Genomic DNA, 24,617 nt, shown 5'->3' on the forward strand with positions numbered 1-24,617 from the left:
CTTCCGGTTACAAGATGAGCTTCTCAACCCCCTGAGCCACGGTCGCCCCCATAGTGCTTTCCACCACACTGTGAAAACTGCATAAGAACAGCTGTTCGAACTTGACGGAGCACGAGGTGTTGACCAAGTATGCAGATTCTCCAGATCACAATCAGCAGAAGTAGGAACTGTATTCAATTCAGTTTTATTCATATGCCGCCAAATCATTTTATATTGTAAGGTAAAGGCTGTACAAAAGTAAAGAGAAAACCTCAACAATCAGATAACGCCCTATAAGCAAGGACGGTGGGAAGGAAAAACTCTCTTAACAGGAAGAAACATTCAGTAGAACTAGGCTCAGGAAGTGGTGGCAATCTGTCACGACCAGTCGGACTCTATGAGGTATACGGACATAGTCCCAAGGGTTGGAAAGGGAAATTTCCTGATTTTAAACTAGAAAATAGCATAAATGATGAATAGAGGAGATCACTGTTTACAAATGGATGTGTGACTGTGTAAAAATCCCGGAGAAAATGAACTGCAATGAGCTGACTCTACTGCTCACTTGATTTACGACCTCAATTAACACTTTTGCAATGAATTGATGGTCTTTATCACACGTCTTATTTAATGCAGCATGATGTTTGTTTTTATGTTGCTCCAGTTTAGAGGAAAGTGGATGACAGGGCAGGGTGTGTGTTAGGGCGTGGCTTTGTTTGACTGACAGGTCACTACAACTACCATTACTTTGTAGTGTCCTCAGTTTCATAGTCAGACTCAACGCTGACTCATAACATTTGATTTCAAAACCACAATATGGCAAAGAGCTGGTTTCAAGAGGGGCTTGTCCATCCGTTAACAATGTTGGCTCTTTCTCTAGGTTGCCACTTTGAACAGAGCCATAGCAGCTGTGCTTAAATGTTTAGAAATATTACAAACAAAAGGTATACACTGATCATTGCAAGACCTCATCCAGAACTCAGTGTACCTGTCAGCAAGTGCAATCTGCAAAAACAGTCATTAAATGTGCGAAGCTGAGACTTCGCACTTGATTAGGATTTTTGAATGTTGTTCTATTCCTGGCTGGAAGCAGAATCAGCAGGTGCATTAATTGTTTGAGGCAAGGTGCTTCCAACACTCTCGATGCTTTACCTGGATAGAGTCTGGATAAGGCCGTCTGTGATGTAACCACAGGACAACAGTCTAAGTATGACTAGCTCACCATTAAAAAAAGGCCATTTCTCACTCAGTTATTTTTTAATGTCATGGACAATGGCTGTAAGATCATCTTTTGGTCATGCATATGTTCTACAAATGTCAGGTGCTGACTGCAGATGGAGATGAGCAGGCTGTAGAGCAACAAACTCAGGCCAGATAATTAGAGAGAATTTGGAAGCCACATTGAAAACTAACATGCAGAGAGATTGGGGTTTAGCTGATACTGAAAACATTAAAGGCAGAATACAGCCTGTTATACCTGATCTAGGAGAGGTAATGGATGATTCTCATTGTGCAATTACAGCGACTTTAGTTTATTCTGTCTCACCCAGACCTATCAGTTCATCTCATGGACGTCGGGAAATGATTAGGTGAAAACTTCTGTTAAGTTTATCTGATGTTGAAAGCTTGTGTTTTTTTTTTTCATTTTTAGGTATTGATTTTAGAAGTTTAGTCCTCATAACTAAATTTCAGGACTTTTACGGTTCCTTTTTTTCACCAGATTTCCTTGAAAAGTATATTAAAAATCCAAGAAACTCTTAGGATCATTTGCCATTGTCATTCAACCCATGTCTGGGGTTGTTCTATCTAGAAAAAAGTCATTAAGTTTAAAATGATCGCTCGGGGTGTATGGGATATTTTGTACAAACAAACAAAAGCAAAAAACGAGCCCTTTATTGAGCTGATGAACAAACTAGCAATAGGCAAAGTACAAAACTTACTGAACAAGACAAACCCTTGACAAACCCTTGAGAACAACGACAGGGGAACTGAGCAGTACACTCAGGGGCGACATCATGAATAATGAGACAAGGGAATTTAGACTCGACACAACGGACACTCGACCAGGGACTAAGGCAATAAAACAGGAAACACAACATAAGACTGTGACTAGGACTTGGCGACTTGACACAGGGATCAAAGTTAGGCACGGAGACAAAACACAGGTCAGAGATCCGTGGTCTGACTGTGGGAAACAAAGGAATCGCAAAACTAAATATTACAAAACCCAGAAGAAAAAACAGAATGTAAATGGGGCTACAAGGGACATAATAAATATGTATACAAGACAGAGGTAGCCACTCTGACATCACCATTGTTGACGACCAGCTGTGTAAGTGTGAGCACTCATTGTAGCCTAAAAGCAATGAGGCTGCGTTCCCTATTTGGTGTAAATGCGTTATAAAGGGACATCACAATATTTTGACTTCAGGCAAATTAAATGAATGTGCAGTAACTAAAGCTGTGCACACTTATTTTTGATATTATCATAAATGCATCATGGACAGAATACTGACACTTGACAATTTTTAAATATCAGGGTTTTTGTGAACACACAATTATCATGATACTCTTACACTTAGACAAATGAAAGACCAACCATCAACAGTAGTTTAAGGAATATTGCAGTGTTAATTATTTCCCTTTTGGATTTTGTTACAGTACAACATATTTTATTGTTTGCAAAAAAATGTCTAAATGTCTAATGAGACCATATACAATATGAGGGCTTATGAATCTCGGCCTCATTATCAGTGACCTGCATTATTAGCCTAGAGCACATTTACGTACACCTAACTGCACTAGTCTTGGAATATTAGTATAAGGAATAAAAGTATTTTACTGTATAAGACCTACTTAGGGGAGCTGTAACATCTGTGTTAGAGAGATGCCGACCCAATCCAAACTCCCGGCTCTTTATTTGGGAAATTAAAAGGTGTTTAAACGGCTGCATGAACTTTCTGTCTGCTTCTTCAGACTAATTGGAGCTGACATATATGCCCATTTTTAGCTCCAAGGTTCATGCTGGGCTGGTTAATTGAGTTTGTTGTGCTCAGGTGGTTTTAGTCATCTGGCTTTCAGTGTGCCACCTTTTAACACTGCCCAATCACAATCTACTAAGCTTTTCTTTAATTTGACTGTTGTTGAAGGTAGCAGCTCACTCCACGTGGCCATAGATTAGAGGATGTTGTACAACTTAAAGGTAAAAAGAAAAATAACCCAGGCATGGCCTGATTATTCCATAATTACTTGTTTCTTTATGTCTGGCTGATGCCTGCTGTGAGCATTTAAAGGTTTGAATAAGTTATTGCAGTATTTAAGTCACATTTCTTTCCATTACTTTTTAATCCAACTCAAACCCTGACATTTTCTCCCACCCATGGGGATAAGTCACTTTTGTAGTCTTATGAATAATCCTTAATAATTCAGTGTGAATGCTGCCAATTTAAATGTTTTCTTTTCTTTTTTGCCATTTTTTTTTTAGAATTCATTACTCCCTAAATGTGGAAAACTGGATTTTTGCAAGATTTTGTATTGGTCAAATGATTACTTGAGTAAATAAATCTCACTCATATAGGCATTACCAAACAAAGTACTGTCAGGCTACTGCTGAGATAAGAGATGTTTAACTGGTGAAGCTCACCGTCCACTCGTACAGACACATTCTCATAAATCAATATGTATTTCAAACCCAAAGGCCATGCTCTTCTGCAAGGCTGAACATAGCTTCCATTAAACTCCTATATGCCTCAAAGTAAATTAGGCTTACCATGGACCAAAAACTGAACAGGTCTGGCCCTCTGAGAGCTGGATTTCTTTCCCTGTGCTGTCCACACACAAACACAAACAAGCCTCCACCTATAACCCAAATTTGCCATAACCAGCCAGCCTGAACTAACTTGACATCACTGATTGGTTATCTTTTATAGAATCTGATGGCTGCCTCTCTGTGACCCATTTTTTTGTTATTCTGAGCAGGATGCACACATTGAGGCTTTGCTGTGCTGAAGTCCTGACTGTCTTGGGTGTAAGTGATTTTATTTAACATGTTTTATCGATTCCAGACCTTTAAAGATGATAGTTTCCCGAGTACTGCAATTTCAAACCAAAACAGAGCTTTACACATAACCCTGCACTCACCTCTAAATAGAAACGATCCTTCTTTTTGGTCCTCACAAATAGCTGTGGACTCCCACTTTGTGTGTATGCCTCTGTGTGTGTGTGGTGTGTTTGTATATGTGTGTCTTCCCGCCCCTTCACACTGTCCTCTCTCCTCCGGAGCACAGAGCCGCACAGAGACCCGACTGTGGCACGCTGCAGGTCTGCGTCCGTGTGCTTTTCTCTCTCTCGCTCTCTGGTGTTTGGCTCTTCCAGGAAGCAAACGGCTCACTGAGCACCCATTGCGAGGTTTCCCCCCCTTCTATTTCTTTTACACCGCTTTTTCACATGCCGCCGTTACAGCGCTGGGGGTAGGGGACGCACTGTGACCGACCAAGCAGCGATGAATATGGCGTTTATTGGGGACGCGGACCCCTTCACCGCTTCGATACCTGCCACCAAAGTTGAACTGACGGTCTCGTGCAGGTGAGTGCAGACCACTTTTGCTTCACTGCGTTGAGATGTACAAAACAATAAATATTCCTTTCACTGTGGTATCTGCCCGGGAGTTCCGTGCAGGCTGCATAGTAGGGAATAAACCCAGCACAAACTCGCTTTGCGCTCGTTGTTTCAATTTGATTTGTTTGTACAGTGCGGTGTGGAGTCACGCCACTTTTCTCTTTATACGAGAGCAGTGGCAGGTGAATGATTATATATTGGATTTGTGCATGAATGCACGTTTTCTTGCGCGTCTGTTGCCAGTAGTTTTCCTGTGGATGAGCGCCGGATGGAGGTCAGAGTTGACATGTCTTTACACTGCTGTCACGTTTCCGAGCTTCGGTGAAGCTGCCACACGCAGAGCTGCAGAAATTTATGTTTGCGCCGAAGCAAAGTGTCCACTTCACCACGTCATCATCCTTAAGAAATATTTATTTCATGTGGGAATTTCCTGCAGGGAGGACGGGTGGAGGATGCTGGAGCAGGCTGTTTGATTCGCGCTGTGGCAGTTTTACTACAGTGGACACATCCAGTCAGCTTTTAAAAACACACCGACCATTTTCAGGCTGCCGCTTCTTACGTGGAAGGATTTGCTGTTTGTAATAATATGAAATATGCTATATCTGTCACTCTATCCATCCAATCATTTCTCCTCTCCATGTATCATCTGGGGTCTCTCAGCAGGACTGTCAGGACTGTTGAGAAGATTAGGATTAAATTTAGATTCAATGAAATTTTAAAGTTGAGAAAGTAAGGTGTCATCATGGTTTTTGAGCTCTTGGATTTTTTTAAAAGCCAAGGAGACACATTTTAAATCCCATGACGCAATGAAAAGCAGCATGTCCTCTTCAATGACAAAAGTTTTTTTTAAATTGAAATATAGATCAGCGAGTAATTTTATGTTGATAGAATTGAATGTTTAGTGAACTACAAAGATCTACAGTACAGTGTGCTATTGCAGTGGATGGTAAAGCCCACTGTGTAAAGTGTCCAATCAAAGCAAAGCTTATGATTCACACATCACAGAATCTTTAAAATGGAGCAGAATGTGACTGAAGATTTACATAATAAAACAATCTGCATAAGCGCTAAATCGTTTAAGCCTCCTTTGAAGCATGAATTAAAAAGAATCAACCAATCAATTCAACACGATCAGTGCTGAATTGAAGCTGAATTTTTAATTTCTTTTTATTATGATCAAAGGTTCATTTGGTAACTTTTCAGGTGTGTGTGTGTGTGTGGGGGGGGGGGGGGGGTACGGGTGCATCCATTTTCTCTTCTTCAGTTTGTCGTCTGAATGTGTAAAATCAGTAACGTGTTTTGACACAATCTGGGGATTTTTAGTTATCCTGGTTTGTTTGCCCCTAAACTGAAGAGGCAGTCACGCCCCAAACAACTTTTCAATATCATAATGCTGTATAAGAGTAAGATAAGTGACAAGGAATTCAGGGCATGTCATAAAACATTTTATTTTTTTATTTGATTTAGTCGGTCGTTCAGGTCTATGTTCAGGCTGACATCATGTAGTCTTTAAATCTTTATTTCACTGCAAAACTTAATTCTTGTAAACCTTATTTGAGACTTTTAATGAACAGAAGAACAAAGACTTTGGACTCATTTAAATTCCCGCTGACCTAAAATCTGCCAGCTGTTTATGCAGATGGAGCTTCTGTTGCTGTTTTAGTTCTAAGATAAAAGCTTTGCACAGCAAGTCAGCTTGGTAATGAACTTCATGATTTTGAGATCTGAACTTGTGAAGATATTTTGTGATTGATTATGTATGTGTTTGTTTGTTTGTTTGTTTGTTTTGTTTGTTTGTTTGTTTGTTTGTTTGTTTTAAGGGGAAAAATGGCATCATAAAAGAAAAGCTCCCGCAAATTATGACTCATCTCCGCATTCTTATAAAAAGCTCTTTTTATTCATGCAAACATAATTTATGTGCTTTGCCTTATGCATATTCCTGACCGTGAAAAGGAGCGAGCAGTTATAGAAAATGGCATGGATGGAAAATGGACAAACTGCAGTGACATTTCTTTAATGCTTGCAAAGTCACTTTGAGTGACAGAGGCATTAGGTAATGCATTGTTTCTGTCACCACAAGCTTTCAAGCTTGTGGAGCCAAATGATAGACAAAATACACAAGTCACCTTTGACAAAATGAGTAAAGCTTCCAGGGAGCCAGTCGTGTATAGTGTTGGGATGTAGAAGCTTTGCAGTTCACAACCAGCACAAAAATTATCCTAAAAAAGCTGTGCAATGGTGACGCATTAAACTGCACCACCTTTGGTTCGGGGCACTAACAACACTTGCAGTTTCATGTAGGCATTTGCTGTTATGTTTTTTCCTAATTGCAAAATTTTACCACTGTCTCATTGGAGCGTTAAACGAATTTTTAGGACTGACGACCAAAATCAAAAATAGATTCAGTTTTAGTGTCGTGTGTGTCAAAGAAAAAAGCCAAGTCCTGCATTGTAGGATTACTGCACTGCTTCATTGTTGTACACCAAACTGGCAGTCCTGGCATTTTCTTTTACCAAAGTTTGATATACTACATCATTTTGACACCGTTTTAGCTTGGTTTTCTTCTATGTTGATTTTAAAACAGGGGGAAAAAAACCTACAGAGACAGATTCCTTGGATGAACGCATGCATTTTGTCTGGTTCTCTGAGCAGCTGCCTTACATTGGACTGTGGCAGAAATCAAGAACAGAACACCTATCTGAATCAGGTTATAGCTTAATATTGTTTTACTGCTTTTGTTTGTTTTTTGTTTAAGTGGATATTGGCTGTTAAATGCATCTTTCGTGTGAAAATCTAGTCCAATAATTCACTGTACTAGTTCATTTTTTTTTGACAGAATAAACATGCTTTAGCTTTTTGATCTGCCCGAGGTGAAACCATTAATAGCCACACCAAAACAAAATTTACCAGTCCTCAGCTTGTGGAGAGTGTGATTTTCCCACTTTTGTGTTGACGAAGCTACTGAAGCATTCAGCCCAGATAGAGTCCGTCGCTGAGTGAAAGCTCCCTCACTCAATAAATCCAAACCGTCTCCGGACCCGTCACATGTGCAGTGAAGCAGCAGAAGTGACAGATTGATTAACTCAAGACAAATATGGTGTGTTAGTGAGAAGAAAAACCCCGCACAGCCATTTGCCTGAGTTTCCTCACTCATGATCACGAGGCCTTGATGACACAAACACAAGTCAGTGGAGTTTAATTCTGTGCGTGGACAGTAGACAGTGAGCGTGGCGAGTCTGTAGAGCTGCACAGGCAAATGAACCTTGCAGACAGTTGGGCGTTTTGGGAAGTGTTTGTAGGGAATGATGTTGGTGTTCGCGTCAGCTCGGCTGTCTTGTGATCTGAGTGGTCCACAGCGGAGAGATAGTCATGACCTTTGGGCACAAAAGCTACGAAGTGTATCCCTTTGAAGAATTGACGTGCTCTGTGTAGCTGTATTGAAGCCGGACGCCGACCTGCTGAGAGGCTGGTCGATGTGTCACAGCTGATGTTGCACTTTCCACGAGGAAGGTGAAGAAAGAGACAGAAAGAGTTAGTGGAGCAGGGAAGGAAACTATAGCGTGCAGGTTTCTTAGAAATCTTTTGTTTTAGTTCTAAATATAAATGGCTTAAAACAAAAATAACTAGGTTTCTCTGGCTTTTATGAGAAGTGAAATAGCGTTGTTGTTTTTTCTCCAGTAAATTTAGTGTCATTGGGAAGCACAGTTCAAGATTACTCAGCACCTGATAAAAGTGCAATCATCTGATTGGCTGCCTCTCGCAAACAGGTTTGAAATAGCAGGAGGGTGGAGCTTCTCTGCTTACAGCAGGAGCTCTGTGTCTGAAATGTCCATATTAGGAATTTCCAGTGTCACCAACATCATAAAGAGGCAACAATAGAACAAAATGTGTGAAACAGTTTGAAACTTAAACTTTTGGCTGACAGGGATTTCTTTTATGCTGAATCCATTATTTTAAATGTTGTATTTAATATCAACATCCACCATAGTAACAGTAGCTGTATGACAGAAAACAGAGAAAAGTACAGCAGGTCCCCTTTAAAGCCTCTGTGTCTGCTTTAAAAAGAAGCAATTTCTGGTACTGGTACTCAAATAACAGTAGCTTTCACTACCACTCTCACCCCAGGAGCCTGAGAAGAATGATGTGAAAGCAAAGAACACGCTGCGCTATTTTTCTTCAGTACGACTGTCTCATTTTCCACATACATAAACATGTAATCACACCAGCATTTTACACATTGAGGCTTTAAAGCTAGATAATGACTCCTTCACCGGAAGGCTCAGAATGGTACAGTCTCTGAAGATAAATTGTGGCTGGTGCTCTCGCTGTGGAGTCTGCAGAGATCTCCAACTGGTGCTGTGTTCTGCCAACAATTTAAACTCCTCTGTAATTACAAGAAAGAAAGCATGGCTGTGGTGAGGCTCATTTAGCAAACTAAAAGATGACACGTTTATTTGTCTGGTAACAGTGGAGCTTGATCTTTGTGTAGCACAGCTGATTGGGGCTGGTTAAAGAAATTAGACGAGGATAAATTAAAATCGTTTGGTCCGGTAGAAATGAAGCTGACTGGTTTGACTGTGAATTACCTGTTAACCAGTTGGGGCTAATGATTAGAGCTAACATACAAAATGCTTTACGTCGTTGAAATATTATTTAGACATTTTGAGATTGCAGCAAAGCACCTAAGAAACAAGTTAAAAATATTAAAACATTTCAATTACATAAGATAAAAAATGTATAATTTGACCTTGACATATACAAAATGAAAAAGGCCAATTTATTTTGTATCAATATACCATCTTTCAACTTTGATAGTAAAATAAAACAGGACCAAAAAGGTACACAGTAGCTTCAAAGTACAAGATAGCAGCGACATTGCTGCTGAAGATCAATCCGGTCGTTAAGTCTGACGTCACTAGCCGTGTCTGGACCTAAACTCCGCTGCTGGTCCATATATCAAACGATCACTATGGCATTACTAAGCGTTGAAAAACTGTCTAAAGTCTTTCATCTTTAATAAAATGATCAGCATTCTGCTCTACCAGGTGTAACAATTGAGTATAACATCCAGGCATCCATGAAAACGGAATTTATGACATTTAACAGCATTACAGGAAGTTAGCTCGCTAGCTTCTATCTAAATACAATATAGCATGTCCTGACTGTGGGGTTTTGGAAACAAATTAAAACATACAGCTCTGTTATCACTTCCAACATATATGAAGACAGAAAACTAAACAGCAGTGACGTTTGTAGGGTTACTGAAGTTTGGCTAGCTGGTATATAATGATGTGCTACGTGACCGCTAGCGACACAGCTATGTTAGCATAATATAAACAAGCTAACTTTTTTTCCACTCAATAAAAGTTAACGTGAGTGTTCTCGGTGGTCAGGAACAAATGTAATCACATGGCAGGATGCTGTAAAAGGACCAAACTTCAGCCAGGAGAACAACTGAGATAATCCATCCACAATACGAGGTTAGTCATTTATACTGCTGCATGGGCTGGGCTGTAGTTACATCCTAAGGTTTTAAAAACTGAGCTTAAATAAATGATCAGCGGTAATAAAAGCCGAGGAAGGTCAACAGTGATCACTGACTGTTTTAGGAGCCTTTTGAGATTAAATAGAAGAAAATACATAGCATTAAACATGTTAACAACACAAAAGCCATATTAAACGCAGACTACTTTAGGCCCGGAAATAGGATTCGCCACGTCATCACTTAAGGACCGGATAGGGGCTTCAGCTGCCTGCTAGGATATGAATGTTCTGTGGTTTTCACAAACTGGGAAAAGCTACCAGAGAAAACAGAAGCGCTGGTCTTCATTGTTTAGTTATGCATTATAATGTTCATTTACCCAGGAAATATCATAGATATCTAAATGTCAGTGGTGTGACAACACTGTATTCTACTTTGTATAATCACCATTTAGTTTACTTAACAATGAAAAGTTGCGTAAAATTATAGCTTGCCCACTTCAAATAACATCAGATCAAATGGCATGTGTTTACTATACAGTAATTACAATTTTCAAAGTCCAAAAAATGTCTGAAAAAACTGATTCAAATACAGACTAAAAGCCCAGGACTTAGTAAGCAATAAGCAAATAGTATCACATGAAGAAATAGAAAGATCAATATGGGTTTTTTTGTAGCTTTTTTGTATAACCAATAAAGCTTTTTCCATTATAAAAGAACTGCACACAGTAGCAGGATCTCCAACTCTCACAGGTTATTTGCACATTGTTTCACAATCTAATCACAGGGCTAAAATGATTAAAAACAACAAAGAAAGTGTTGTCATGAGGGGGAGTATTTTCAGAGCAGCAAAGCTCTTTGTGGCTGTGCACACTCTTACTGTATAATGAGGTGCTAAAATTCCTTCGTTACAGTTTATGTAATTGATCATGTTTTGTACTTTTTGTTTCAGTACCCGTTATTGCATACATTTCCACTACTGTTGTTTCCTCTTAATTGCTGCTTAGATCCACTGATTGCTAGTTAGCTCTAAAGAATTACTATTAAATCTTTAGTTCAAATAAAACTCTAATAAAGCTAAATGAAATGAAATCCGGCTAAGCTAATGTCATGTTTCCCCTCCGCTTCACTTCATCCTGCTTTACCTTGTTTCTTTGCTCCGTTCCACCTAAATTGTGAAGGATTTAGGGAGCAAAGAGCACAAAGCCAACAGATCAAGTTGGTCTCAGGTGGCGAGTCCTAAACGCAGGAAGGGTCGTGCTGGGTGGCTGCATTAATGAGTTTTCTGAAGCAGTCATTTGGTCTAATGAAGGCACCAGACAGCTGTCGGCTCTCAGAGGTAACCAGGTAAAGCTGGTTACCTCTGAGAGCCGACATGCCTCCATCACATTACTAACCATCCCCCTCCCTCCCCCCACCTTTGTTCCTCTGCTTTCATCTTTTCCACAGCCACTTTCCTGCATCTGCGCGATTGCTGTGGACAGATTTGAAGACATCATGTTGATTAGTGTCCAGTATTTGATGCCTTTCTACTGAGCGCAATAGAGGATTTTTATGCAGATTTATGCAGTATTCTAAGTTCTAAGAAGCATTACTTCCAGGCTGTAAATATTAAATACATTATATGGTATTTATTGCTAAAATCCATTAAAAGTCCTCTTCAGATAATATACAGATATGCACCTGTATTTATGGACTGCGTTGTTAAAGTGCGTGTATGACTGTCTCTTTGTTCTTAGATGATAAAAAGATTATGGCAGTGATGAAGAGGATGACCAGATCGGTGATCACAGACCAAATAAGACAAAAAACTAGAGATGTCGCCATTAACTGGCCAGGGACTGGAACTGTTGGGTTTTCAGAATTCCCTGATGGCTCTATGACCGATTGGCCAACCTCACATATGTCTAATTGTGACTTGGACCCATTCATGTTTGTGCAACATGCAGTCGCACAAACGCTTATCGCCACAAGCTAACATGTTGTTATGTCGTGGGAGTTCCTCACTGTAAATGACGACACAGCGTTTGCAGGAGAGCCATCACAAAATCTTTATAATAACAAACCTAATCAGACACTTATGCCACCCTCGCCCCGCTGAACAGGGCTAATAAATGCAAACAGACTAAAGCTAAAGCTGTCCAGAGCTCAGAGCCAGCCGCAAGACGAGAGTCTGGGTATGAAAAAGATCAAAAAGCTTGTTTGAGGAAACATTGTGGAGAAAAAGGTCAATGTCTTGTTATCTGGGGAAGCAATAAAAGCAATTAAAAATCATGTTAATAACACTGAAATTTGTTTTGTTATATAAGCACGAGCCTGTTTTAGTTAAAAATGTCAAGTAAAGGTGAGAAGCAACTCATTCTCATTTAATTCTTTCTATTTGTAATTATTTCTATTTTCATGTTTATTTTCAGTGAGAGAAGATCCTGAAAGAAAACTGTAAAATTTCATTTCTTTTATTATGAAAACAAAATTTTGCATTCTAGAAAAGTTTATTTTTGCTTGTATTTTCTGTCAATTATAGTTTCTCGGAAGAAAATTGGTGTTGGCAGGTCACACTTAGGGAAAAAATAAAGAATCGGATAAAAAAAAAAGCTGCAATCAATGTAGCTGCATATATCAATAATTTATCAATTATTGTATTTATTTTATTTTTTGTCAAAAAGTCTATTCAAAAACCTGAAAAGGTTTCAGTTTACTTTGAAACAGGAAAACAGAAAATCAGTCCTCACAGTGGCATCCTCAGCTGGGTCTGAATGTTTTGGTATTTTTGCTTAAAAATGACCTATAATCCTTAAAATGATTGCACATTAATATTCCGTTGATTGTCTCAATGGTTATTCAACAAATCGGCGGAGCTCTTCACAAAAACGGATACTCTTTCTCGACCAGTCTTAGAAACAAGTGTTGCTAAGTGCACCGAATGACCCGATTAAGTCGCTTGAATACAGATTCTTTGGCAGATTCATCATAAGCTATTATCAAAAATATATGGGCTAAAAATAGAATATGATGTAGCATGTGTGTAATGTAATTATGCAAATGACATTTAGAGGTTCTGGTGCAGCCTATAAAAAATGTCAGTACAATTAACATATAACCTCAGATTAATGTTTAGCTCCTGATTAAACTGCTGGAATCTTTGGGCTTTAAAAAACACAAAAACAAAAGTACAAATCGTACCTGAGAGGACATAAAACTTGACATTTCACAGCAGATTCACAAGAACTTGAAGGCATAAATCTTTGTAGTACCTGCCACATAGGTTCTGACCTTCACTCGAAGGAAATTTACCAGGACTTTGATCAAAAATGTAACCATCTTTTTTAAGTAGGGTGCTGTCATGGCAGCAGCTATTCTATTATATCTTGTCATAAATGACAAGGGAACCAGTTGAAATGCATAGTTCAGCTTACAAAAGTCCACAGCAGGAATGCACGCATATTGGATTGTGGTAGCAACATTCCTGCATTATTACTGGACTGAAGCTGGTTTGAAGCCGCCTCATTGGAGATATAAATGCCACCTTCTAATTGCATTAAAAAGACTGTTATCTTTGACCCCCCAAAAATCAGTTTCTCACCATTAGAGAAACTGTACTTTCACTAAAAGACATTAATAAGAGCATTGACCATGTTCTTCAGACTCATAAGTCATAGGTTAATTGTATCTTCCATCTATCATCTATAACACTCTTGTTTAATACTGGATCAATTTGTCATCTGACTTTAGGTTCCACCTTTGAACAGAGAGAGAAAATAGTTTGTTTGAAAAGTCTGGGTCCATATTAAACTGTTTTTCTTACCCACCTGTCTAGCCTGACATCCTGCCTACACTGAAGCTCTATAAAAATCTCACCTTTTATTTTGCTCCTTCTATGATCCACCGCACTCAAGTGCAGCTATGGCCCATAGGTTGTGCAAACAAACTCTGGGATCCTTAAGGATGGTCATTATAGAGGATTTATCATTCGTAGCAAGCAAAATATGCTTTGCTTGCTTTATAATAGCCATTAAAAATCTCCTTCTGTAACAATAGGAGCTTAAAGTGAAAGTGTTGTGAGACTTACTAATCTTTAGTTTGTAAAAAGCGTTCTCTTTAGTGGTAGCTCAACATTTAAAATATTAATAATGAAGCACACAACAAGGGAATTTTGTACCAGAAGAACTTTTTTTAAAGGCATTAATTTCATTTATAACCCTATTACTATATAATAACTAATAATCGTTTGACTTTTGAACATAACAAGAAATCGGACTTTTGTCCCCAGTTGCCTGCACTGAAAACATATGAAGAAGAAATCGTTTCATAGCAAAGATGTCATTGTCAATGTCATTGTTCCAAAGCATTGTATGTTCACCTGAGGGGAATTTTCCTCTTATATGATTTAACATCAGAAGAGGAAGAGGATGGATGGAACTTTGTAGTTCACATAAATATTTAAACTATGACAATGCAACACCATAGTTACAGTTTCAAATTTTACATAATTTCTTTAACACCTATTATTGTAATTATGTCATGCAACTAACACAGACTACTCAAATTGTGGCTTCTTTTCGTAAAGCAGGACTCTCGTGGTTCATTATTGGGTGAACATCAGTTTCCCTTGAAGATACAAACCCCCCTCCCACTCAGAATCTGAGAAAATCGTTCATAGTTAAGAGAGTTTCTCAGGTGTTTCAAGGCTAAACTGATCAAACCAGCCGAGTAATCTCTGTAGCTTCGATTGACTGTATTGATCTGGAGTTATCCTCCTAGCAGCTTGTGCTGTTGGTTACAGCATCTTTCGTGGGAACTTCTTCTTTAACTGATGTTACGGCTCTGCAGACGACTGCTGCTGCTCCGAACAACACTCCACACTCTTGGAAGGCAGATGTCAAGCTCGTGTGCTTGCGTGAGGTTACGCTGTAAAAGTAACCACCCACTCCGCAGTTGCATGGTATCTGACTTTAAGACAGGGGTCGGCAACCCTAGGCACGCGTGCCACAGCTGGCATGCGAAGGGTTAACTGATGACACGAGCATAGCTGGACTGGCCATCCGGCATACCGGGCATTTGCTCAGTGGGCCGATGGTGATTTTTCGTTTTTATGGGCCGATGATTTTTTTATTTTTTTTTGTAACGGTATAAACAATGAAAGGTGGTGGATTGGCCAGATGCTGGCTTATGTGTAAAAATAACTCAGTTGTTTAGTGGTGGCTATGGCGGAGCTTCCACAGATTCAGTAACATTAGCAAGTGGTGGAGGCCAGCAGGTGAGGCAGGAGGAGGAGAGCCCCGAGGTGGCCGCCGAGTGTCAGGTGAACTGAACTTCAGGTAAGAAGTTATGAAGTCTGTCTGGGTCAGATATAAACCAAGTTCAGGTGGAGTTTATTTTCGTTGTGCTGACTTTTTACCGTCAGTTACAATAACTAGTACTGCGTACTAGCTAGCATGACGGAGTTTCTATACAGCTGGGTGAGTGCTATGATGTTACTGATAGTGAACTTTATTTTATTCATAAGGCTAATTATTAGAGTTGCCGACTGTCCTGTAAAAAACGGAATCGTCTGGTATTCAGAGAAAATATTACGTGTTTCATATTGAGCCGAAAAGGAACACAGTTTGTCCCGGACTTCAGCTACAATGAAAACGACACAAAGCTGGAGTTTTTCTGTCTTTGCTGCACAGCTGCCTCTTCTTCTCTCATTCTCTCTCCCCCTCTCCTGTTGCTACTTCAATCATGAAACTGATCAATGATCAGCTGATCGGCTTTTCTCTCTTGTTTGTTTATCGCCCACTTTGCGCCAGAAAGAGGAAACCAGCAGATGTCGCGCTAAACAACAGCAGCACGTTTAAGCTTGATCAGCTGTTGTTAGAATTTATTTAATATTAATTTCTAGTATCAGCTGATGTTTGCTGGAGCCACAGCTGTAAAGCTGCTGGTCATGATTTGTATATCTGGTGAGAGGGAAACATGAAGATGAAACCAGGAGATGTCCTTACTGAATCATCAGAGCTGAACAGGTGATGGAGAAACAGGTTTACCTTTTAGGTGACATGAATGAGTTGAAGGGAAGTTATGAACTGTTTCTGAGAGACAAATAACACCAGGATCCTTTTCTAAGTAGCTGACAGCTGGTAACTGTGCAGGGGCGGGTCTAGCAAAGTGTTGCCAGGGGTCCATGTAGGGCATTAACAGGGAAAGGGGGGCACAAAGAAATACTTTCTTATTCTCATTTAAAATGTCTAGCTTTTATTAAATAATTATCTGAAGCTTACAACCAAAGTTTTTATCTGACGTACAATGTATAAAAATCATACATATACCGACAAGACTGTACATCACTGTCACAACAGCATTTGTTTTCATTCAAAGGCTTTATGGCTTTAATACCTGGTGGGCCGGTCTCTAGTCAAAATGCCCGGGCTGATTTTTTTGTCCCAGTCCAGCCCTGGGCACGACAATCTGAGAAGGTGCATTAAAAAATACATGGCCGCAAATGAGCAAATTCGCTCGCATACACATTAGTTGTGCCGCTTCTTAATGACGGTATCTTAGCTAACAACCCCAACTACCAGATTCAACTTGTAATTGGCTAAAAATCACTTCGCCTATCGGTGAGAAGGACGTTGTTAGCTTTCTACATTCCGACACTTCAGAAGCTTCAGGAGCTTTCCGCTCAGCACAGCATCAGCACCACAGAAATACACGGATACATCTGTAGACTCGAGACAGAATTCACAATGCGTTTTCAGGACTTTCAGGTGTATGGACCAATGTTTCTTTTCTGATCAAACCAGAAAGCTTTAATAAGCAGCTAGATTTGTCTCGCATTAACTGGCCGTGTTAATGCCAGTTAATGCAACATTGAAGCAGCTGGAATCCACAGCTGTGCGTGTTCATGGAGCTTGCATTTTCACCTGCTGGACATTACTACCTGACAAGTTTAACTGTCTTCAGAACATTGCAGAGGCCTTATTGACAGTATCTCATGTTGTGACAGCCCTGTGGTCTCTCAAACTCTACGTGTACTTTTCTACAGAATTTGAGCAAGTTTTTATTTTGTTACTGTATCTGTTTATCATCTGTATCCTTAATATTAACCCCAATAATCTTGTCGAAACTAAGGAACCATCATTTGAAGGTGAATAATAAGCAGATAAACTATCAGACTTTGTGGGAACGGGCTTTTCCTGAGGAGAGGAAGGTTTTCCACATTGCCCTGTGAACACTTTCACCATTTTATACGCTTTAAATATGGTAGAAATTGTTTACTTTGCTTTTTTAAAAAAACCCCAACATCATTTCTGGTTAGAAATGCACGTGTGTCATTAGAAAAAGAATACTGGCTGATTTCCCCAGGCTAGCACTCTCACTGCTGAAGGAAAATTTCATCTCAGATGCTCTCAAAAGATGGAAGTCCCCCATCCCACCCGCACATGCAGGTATTTAAAGCTCCAGCTGCCATGTTTAGGTGCCTGTTACATAACTGGCGGGATTTCAAATGTAATTCTGGTGTTGAAGAGGGACTGCTAGCGTAAATGTTTGATGAACAACGAGGCACTCTGTTTTGACCACCCAGACGTTTGCAAGGCTGCCTGTGCAGGAAAGGGCTTTTCAAAGAGTCCCCCCTCTCTCTGAGGGGCAGGTGGAAGCCCTCGGGTGTGTATGACTCATAGGGAGGTTACCGTATCCATAGAAGTGTGTGTATGTCTGCCTCCACACACACACACACACACACACACACACACACACACACACACACACCACTTGGTGCTGTCTTAAGGCTCTTGAGACACTGTTTTTTTTCTGCTGCTTTTTTTTCTTCACTGCATCTTGTTTCCTGCCTCCACGCGTACTCCTCTGGGAGACAATCGGGTATACTATCCTCTTTATTGGACATTTATCTCATTTGGCAGGTGAAGTTGCCCACTTCTCACTCCTACGCAATCTTCCAGACTATCTGCCAGTCATAAAATACATCCCCGATATGACTAGGCTCAGTTCCATCGCTTATTATCATTTATTTAACATCTCAAAGCTCTCAAAGGGCCAGTGGGCGTGCCCTGACAGAGAAGCAGCAGAGCGTAGCGTTTTACCATCTGGGTAGCAGTGGGATTAGCACAACACGAGTGCCTGATCTAGATACATCACTAGCCATCAATGGCTTCAAGTCACTCGCTGCTTGTCACACAGGACAGGATGGGCGACTGAGTGCTTACCCTGCAGCTAGCCCTTCAACTTTTGTTCCCTGTGAGCCGTGCACAATATGGAGAAAGTCGTGCTGCTGTGATTATCACAGTTTAAATTCATACACCACACAGCCTTCTTTTAAAGAGTCTAAATCTGATTTTTGTTTCTTACGCACACGTTACAGTTGACCTCAGCAATCATGCTATGACTCAGTTCAGCTTTAGTTCTTGTCAGTAATAATAGATTTCAGCGATGACCATTTCATAGTGGATCATGACCTCAAAAGCCTGTTAAAAACTTCTTTTTTTTTTCCTTTTCACTGCCTGAGACAGCACAAACGCTTGAGCTCATCATCCTTTTAAATCTGTCTGTAGGTGTGACTTGTTTTGTATTTATTTTTGTCTCCTATTGTATATTTGCCAGTCCCCACACTTTAGAAATGTGTAGTATTTCATTGCTCTAATTCTCTGCTAATTACAAGCTATTATTGATTTTTAAACTATGTTTTTCTTTTAAAATGCAGATAACATAATCCCATCCAACAAACCCGGTTGTTTGCTATAGACAAAAGTGTTAATCTGTCTGTGTCTCTTTGTTACACTGACTCTTGGTTTTAGATTGTACATTTGTGGGTTTTTTTTCTTCTGATCATGCGAGTATTGAGCCCACATTATGCAAAAAATTGTCTAGTTTGAGAATAGAGTCGAAATTTTGAGATCAAACTCAAAAGGTTTTTCTGCAAATAAATTCAATATACCAAAAAGTCGAAATGTGGGGATCAAGTTGTTGTTCCCACGGCTGTTATACTCTCTGTGAAATGCTACAAAATACTTCAAATTTGGTTTTAGTAATAAGGAAATATTTCTCTTTTGTGCAAAGTCAGAAATGCTTTGATGCGACGATTACAGCCTCATGCCGTAAAGATGCAGTATGTTGTATCACAACACGCAGTAAGAGAGCTCTACACAAAGACTTTTGCATAATAACTTGACTTTATTCTGAAAATATTGTTCATAAAAAGCCAAGTAAACTTACGCATTACAAAGAATCTGAGTTACATTTAGTGCAAGACACTGGAAACTGGGTGGTGCTGTAAAATACTGTTGACCAGGCTACTCGTACTATTTAGCCTTTCTGGTTTGCTCAATGAAAGCTTTATGAAGTTCTAATGTAACATTTGGCAGGAGTACAAGCTGAGGGAATAAGCGAAGGGTTTGTTTTAGCCCCTTGGGTTGTTGTTGGACTTCTGACTACCTCCTCCTGAGACCTGAGGGCACTGTGAAGCAACTGACACACAGTTAAAACCACAAATGCTCCACCTCTGCTGACGTAACACGCCAGGTCTCCCTATCCTTATTCTGAGCTCGAGCTGCTTCTTGATTTCCTCATACACAGGTCTTAGGCATCTGCAACTTGTCATCTTCATTTGAATATTTAATTCCTTCAGAGCTGTCTTACTGTGGGATATCTCAGAAGCGCCGAGCATCTGCTTCGTGATGGAGCTCTTCGGTGCATTTATCCGTGCCCGTGCAGTGCCGGGAATGTCATGTAAATTTGATGGCAGCTTCCACAGTTGCTTCTGGCACTCCGGGAGAGTGCAAAAAAGTGAAAAATGCATCTTCTTTTCTGCTGTTTTTCCTGTATGTTTAAAATATAAATGGGCTGCACTTCAAGCTTGATTTGTACCGCTGCAGTGTGACAGGGTGAAATGGCTTTTGTTAATCAAGTCGTCGGAGGATTCTGAGAAAACCAGTTGTCGGGGTCAGAATGGGAGCTAATTAAGGAAAATTTAATGATGTAATAAATTTGTAGTTGCTCTTTATTTGTTGAAGTAGGACAGCTGAGTAATTAATTTTTTACGTTAATGGAAGTCTTTGTTTTCTTTCTCTCTCTCTTTCTCTTTTCTTTAGGAACCTGCTGGATAGAGACACGTTCTCCAAGTCAGATCCAAGTAAGCTTGTCTCTTATCACTCTCTCTGTGACACACATGTGCACACAAACAGATCAGTGCAACAGCTCCCAGCAGACCTAACACAAATCCACAGACACATATATATATACACGCACTCTCTCATGCACGTGTACAGGTGGATTTTAAATTCTACAGGCAAACAGACACAACCGCAGACAAACATCCACCACATGCAGGCAGATTTGGTACTGTGCAAACACAGCTTGCAAGCACTACACATGGACACACACACTCTGCCTCGCCTGTGTGAATCAGTAGACATTTGCATATGTCAGGGGTCATATTCGTCACTGTTCTCTGCTCCCAGTGTGAGTGAGGGGAACCAGATCATCTTCACACACAAACCAGCCGCTTCCCTCCTACAGATTAAACGGCACACATACACACTCCTCACTCACTTGATAGCAGGGGTTCAATTTGGCAACTGGTCCAGTGGTTTTTAAAGGCCCAGTGTGCAATCCAACAGCAATTTGCCTCAGTAGACGGACATTAAGAGCAGGATGAGAAGTCCATTTATTAGAAAATATTTTTAATAAATGGACTTCTCATTTCAAAGAAGGGTTTTATGTTTAGGCAAACTGTTAACACACAGGCTCTCTATCAGAACTTCATTCTTTTCTGTTACTGACTCAAATGAATTGTCACATCAACACCTGTTAAAACAAGATAACCAAACAGACACGCTGCTTCAAAAATGGAAATTAATGTTGGTGGTATTTGTTCTTCATATCTCATACACTGTCACATTTGAACCCAGAGTCCTTCTATGGTGCATTTATAATATTAACGAATAGCAGGAATACAGGCATCATCTTCAGATGTACCTATAGAATTTTTAATTGGGGGAACAACAGGCTTGGTTTTCTTAAATAAGTACTGCAGTGCATTTTTGTTATTTAGAGAAGACGAGCAATGTTGGTACAATTGCATCTTCCTATTTTGAAGTTTGGTGGGGGGGCTAAAACTATTGTTATATCAAGAACATCAAAGCAATTCCTGTAAAATTTGGGGAAAACAAACAAAAGGAAGATATGAGCAAATGCTGGTTTGACCCTTCAATAAGCTTGTCTACATAGGGTTAGAGACCACAGGGTTAGATACCAGTCGGCAACCCCCAGCACAACCCAGTATCGTGGCCCACCGGCATGCAGAAGCTGCAGCAAGCTGCAGTACCAGCAGCGGTGAATGTTTTATGTTAAGTCAATATGAAAATAATGGCAGGAAAACATAAGAGACGATTAAGCTAGGTGGTTAAAATGTAAATATTAACCACAAGCATAATCGTTTGTGGCACAGAAGGACCCTGGAACCTACTTCATACTTTCCTTAGTCACGGCTGCTTGGCTATTGTTCCAATCTTGCTCTAAAAAATGTAAAAAAAAAAGATTTCTCTTACTTTTTTATTTTTTCTATCAATTGATATCAGTATCAATTTTCCTCTGTATCAACTGGCACTGGTATAAAGTTTGAAATTCTTGTATTGTGACATCCTTGATAGGGGACGAATGGGGTTGTTGCTGTGAAAAGTGAATCCAAAGAGGAAGCACCTTAAATTTGGATTCTTTGTAACGGCTAGCTAGAGGTGACACCTCTGTTTTCAAAAAGAAGTCAGATTGCACAGAAGTCCAAGGAACAGACCAGTTTGGTTCCCTTGATCTCAGTCGAAGCTTGATGGTCTCATTCACTAGTTCCAAGTCTCCTTAAATATAACGTTATGTTTGTTTTTTGATGTCTAATTTTAAAATCAAATACACAAGCAGAGTATGATTTAAGGCATTTCTGCTTTGACTGATAGTTGGATTAACAAATATGCATTTAATGACATTTACAAATCATCAAATGCAGATGGCAATGACTTGTTGATGATTGTTGTGATGGCCCATAATGGAAAGAATTGACAATATGTGATTCTAAACAATATCTGAGAAACTCAATAGCTTTGTTTGTCCTAAACACTGTGTACAGAGCCTCTCATAGACAGACACACGTGCTCAGACAGGCTTAGGGATTGTAATGCATTTCCTTGTTGTTTTCATCTGTCATTCCTACTTTGTTTTCACCAGCAAACTGTGACACTCATGCCTGTTAACAGCCCGCTAAAAATAACCACGATTGAAAAAAAAAAAATACTCCACATTTACATGAAATCTTAAAAGTTAAAATCATTTTTTAACTTCTGATCATCCGTGGTTTGTTTATCCTTCGTTTCTTTAGCTGAATTTCCTAAATATTAGCACTTTAGCACCTGAGCACTGCACAGCAAGCACTAGCGTTTCTCCTTGGTTGGTGGTGTGTGAACCCATAATTGATGAGCTTCCAGAATTGCGGATTGGACCTTTAAATGTCAGATAGTGAGAAAGGAGGATGAGCATCCCTGCGTTTATGCAAGGAGGCACTTGTGCTGCGTCCATGTCTCTGCTCTGCTGACAGCACTGGCCCCAGTCACACAGCATTAGACCGCATCGGCAGAGCCACGCTCACACTCACATGCACACACAAAAGCGCACACATCCAGGGCCTCGGGCAAGCTCACGTACCATATTCATATTAGCTCATAAAACTGAACAACAGTCCAGTGTTTCTCTTTGGTGCATGCTTGTGTGCTTTTATGTGTGTTTGTGTTTTAGCAATTGTTCCCGCGGTGCGTGGATGTGCTTTGATCACACTGTTTCGACAATTGGGAAAAGCCCATTAAGAAGACGGGAACATTATCAAACTGTTTACCTTAAAAAAAGTCGCATTTGTGGTGCCTTTGTCAATCTCTTCCCCCCCCCCTTAAGGAAGAGTTAAAAGTACTGATGGTGAGGACGTATTGTGTACGGGTGTATGATCAATGGCTTTTTTTCTCTGCACATTCACATGGAGACCATGTGTCATCCGGTCCTTCATAGCAAGATTAAAGGATGACAGTATATTCAACCAGCTGAGCCCTAGCGCATTGCACTCTGTACACTATGCAACTTATACAGACTCCAGACTGACAGACTGCCAAAACACAGCAAGTTTGAACACTTCTGCAGCCACACAGGAGGCGGGAATAAATTAGGACATGTTTTTTTTTTAAGTTTGCACTCAAATTCAGTGTGAAATTTGTGAGGTGGGGAAAATAAACCCATAAAATGTACAAAACATTATTAATAGCTTATCTTGATCTTGACTCGACTCCAGGTCTATTCTAAACGATTAAATGTCAGTTTTGTGGTGGGTGGGACTTTATCAGCAAATCAACCTAACCTGATGTTGCAGGAAGATTTCTAAATCTTCATTTGAAGCTAACAAAACAAAGATTTTCACTAACGGCCACGAATGCTAATGAATACATGATTGCACTAGTCATGTGATATCATCAGTTGATGACAGCTAATGCATTCACTTAGGCATAAATTTACAATTAATTAATGCTATAGTTAATTATAACGCAAGCCGTCTCAGTGGAAGGTGTTCCTTTAATAATCAGATGTCACAAAAATAAGTCTCTGGTCTGTCTGATTGTGGTTTTTTTCTGTTATTTTTTTCCTGAGAGGACCTTTCTGTTTTTAATCTTTTATAAATAGCAGCCTCAGACGTATTTATTTCCATCTTCACCCTTAATGCTTGATGACATCAAGAAAGTATCAGAAACTGCAAATTAATAAATATGTATACCTTCATTATATACAAATAACTGTTTATTTTACTGTATTTCATCTTATCTGTATTATGAACCTTTGAATTTAAGAGCTGTTGGTGCAAGTGAACCTCTTACAGAGTTTATATAGCTGATATATGCTTTACTTAGGTAGGTAAACTCACTGAGACCAAGTTCTCATTTGCAAGAGAGACCTGACTCAGCACATGAAATGAGAAGAGGAAATGTAGCTGTAAGCAGTGATCAGAGGGCCGACTGCATACTCCCTATCATTTTCCATGTGGGGAAAAAAGATGAAAGAAAGAGGCATATTTTAAAAAAAATGAGGATTACAATAATACTGGTCTGTGCGAATCCTGTTTGTTTCCTGAGCTTCTGGTGACTTGACTCATTTTCATTCTTGATAACATAGAGTCGTTAATGTAGAGTGCCACTGTTTCTATCTAGTTGTTGGTTGACTTTTGTCAGAGTCAAGAAAAACTTTTTTAGACACAAATAATCATGTTATCTTGTTAAATAGAGACTTCATGGTAATATTGCAGTTGGGCTGAACTCCATCTTTCTCTAGCATTAATGTTTTTGTTTAATTATTAGCCGTTAGCCAGTATATAATATTGCTAATAGTTAAACCACTAACAGTAAAACGGGAGCTGTAGTGGCCCTCAACGAATTTCTTATAAAAACTGGGGCATCAGTCCTTAACATGCTTTGCCGAGTTTGTTGCGCTGCTGTTTATGTGTTCAGCTGCTAGTGAGGGGAGGG

The 24,617-nt window shown here is 39.7% G+C and overlaps 1 protein-coding gene across 1 annotated transcript in view; it reads left to right on the forward strand.

The window, feature by feature from the left end:
* The first annotated feature begins 4,222 nt into the window (after window positions 1-4,222).
* Window positions 4,223-24,617, forward strand: part of LOC121815378 (copine-8-like) — a 54,429-nt gene continuing 34,034 nt past the window's right edge. Inside the window, exons 1-2 of the mRNA XM_042226106.1 lie at window positions 4,223-4,563; window positions 20,166-20,206. Coding sequence (XP_042082040.1) covers window positions 4,481-4,563; window positions 20,166-20,206 — 124 coding nt within the window. The 5' untranslated portion in view covers window positions 4,223-4,480. The remainder of the gene's footprint in view (window positions 4,564-20,165; window positions 20,207-24,617) is intronic.

The sequence above is a fragment of the Haplochromis burtoni genome, unplaced genomic scaffold (genome assembly GCF_018398535.1).
Source record: "Haplochromis burtoni strain Fernald_Lab_line unplaced genomic scaffold, NCSU_Asbu1 Contig_197, whole genome shotgun sequence".
Classification (NCBI taxonomy): Eukaryota; Metazoa; Chordata; class Actinopteri; order Cichliformes; family Cichlidae; genus Haplochromis; species Haplochromis burtoni.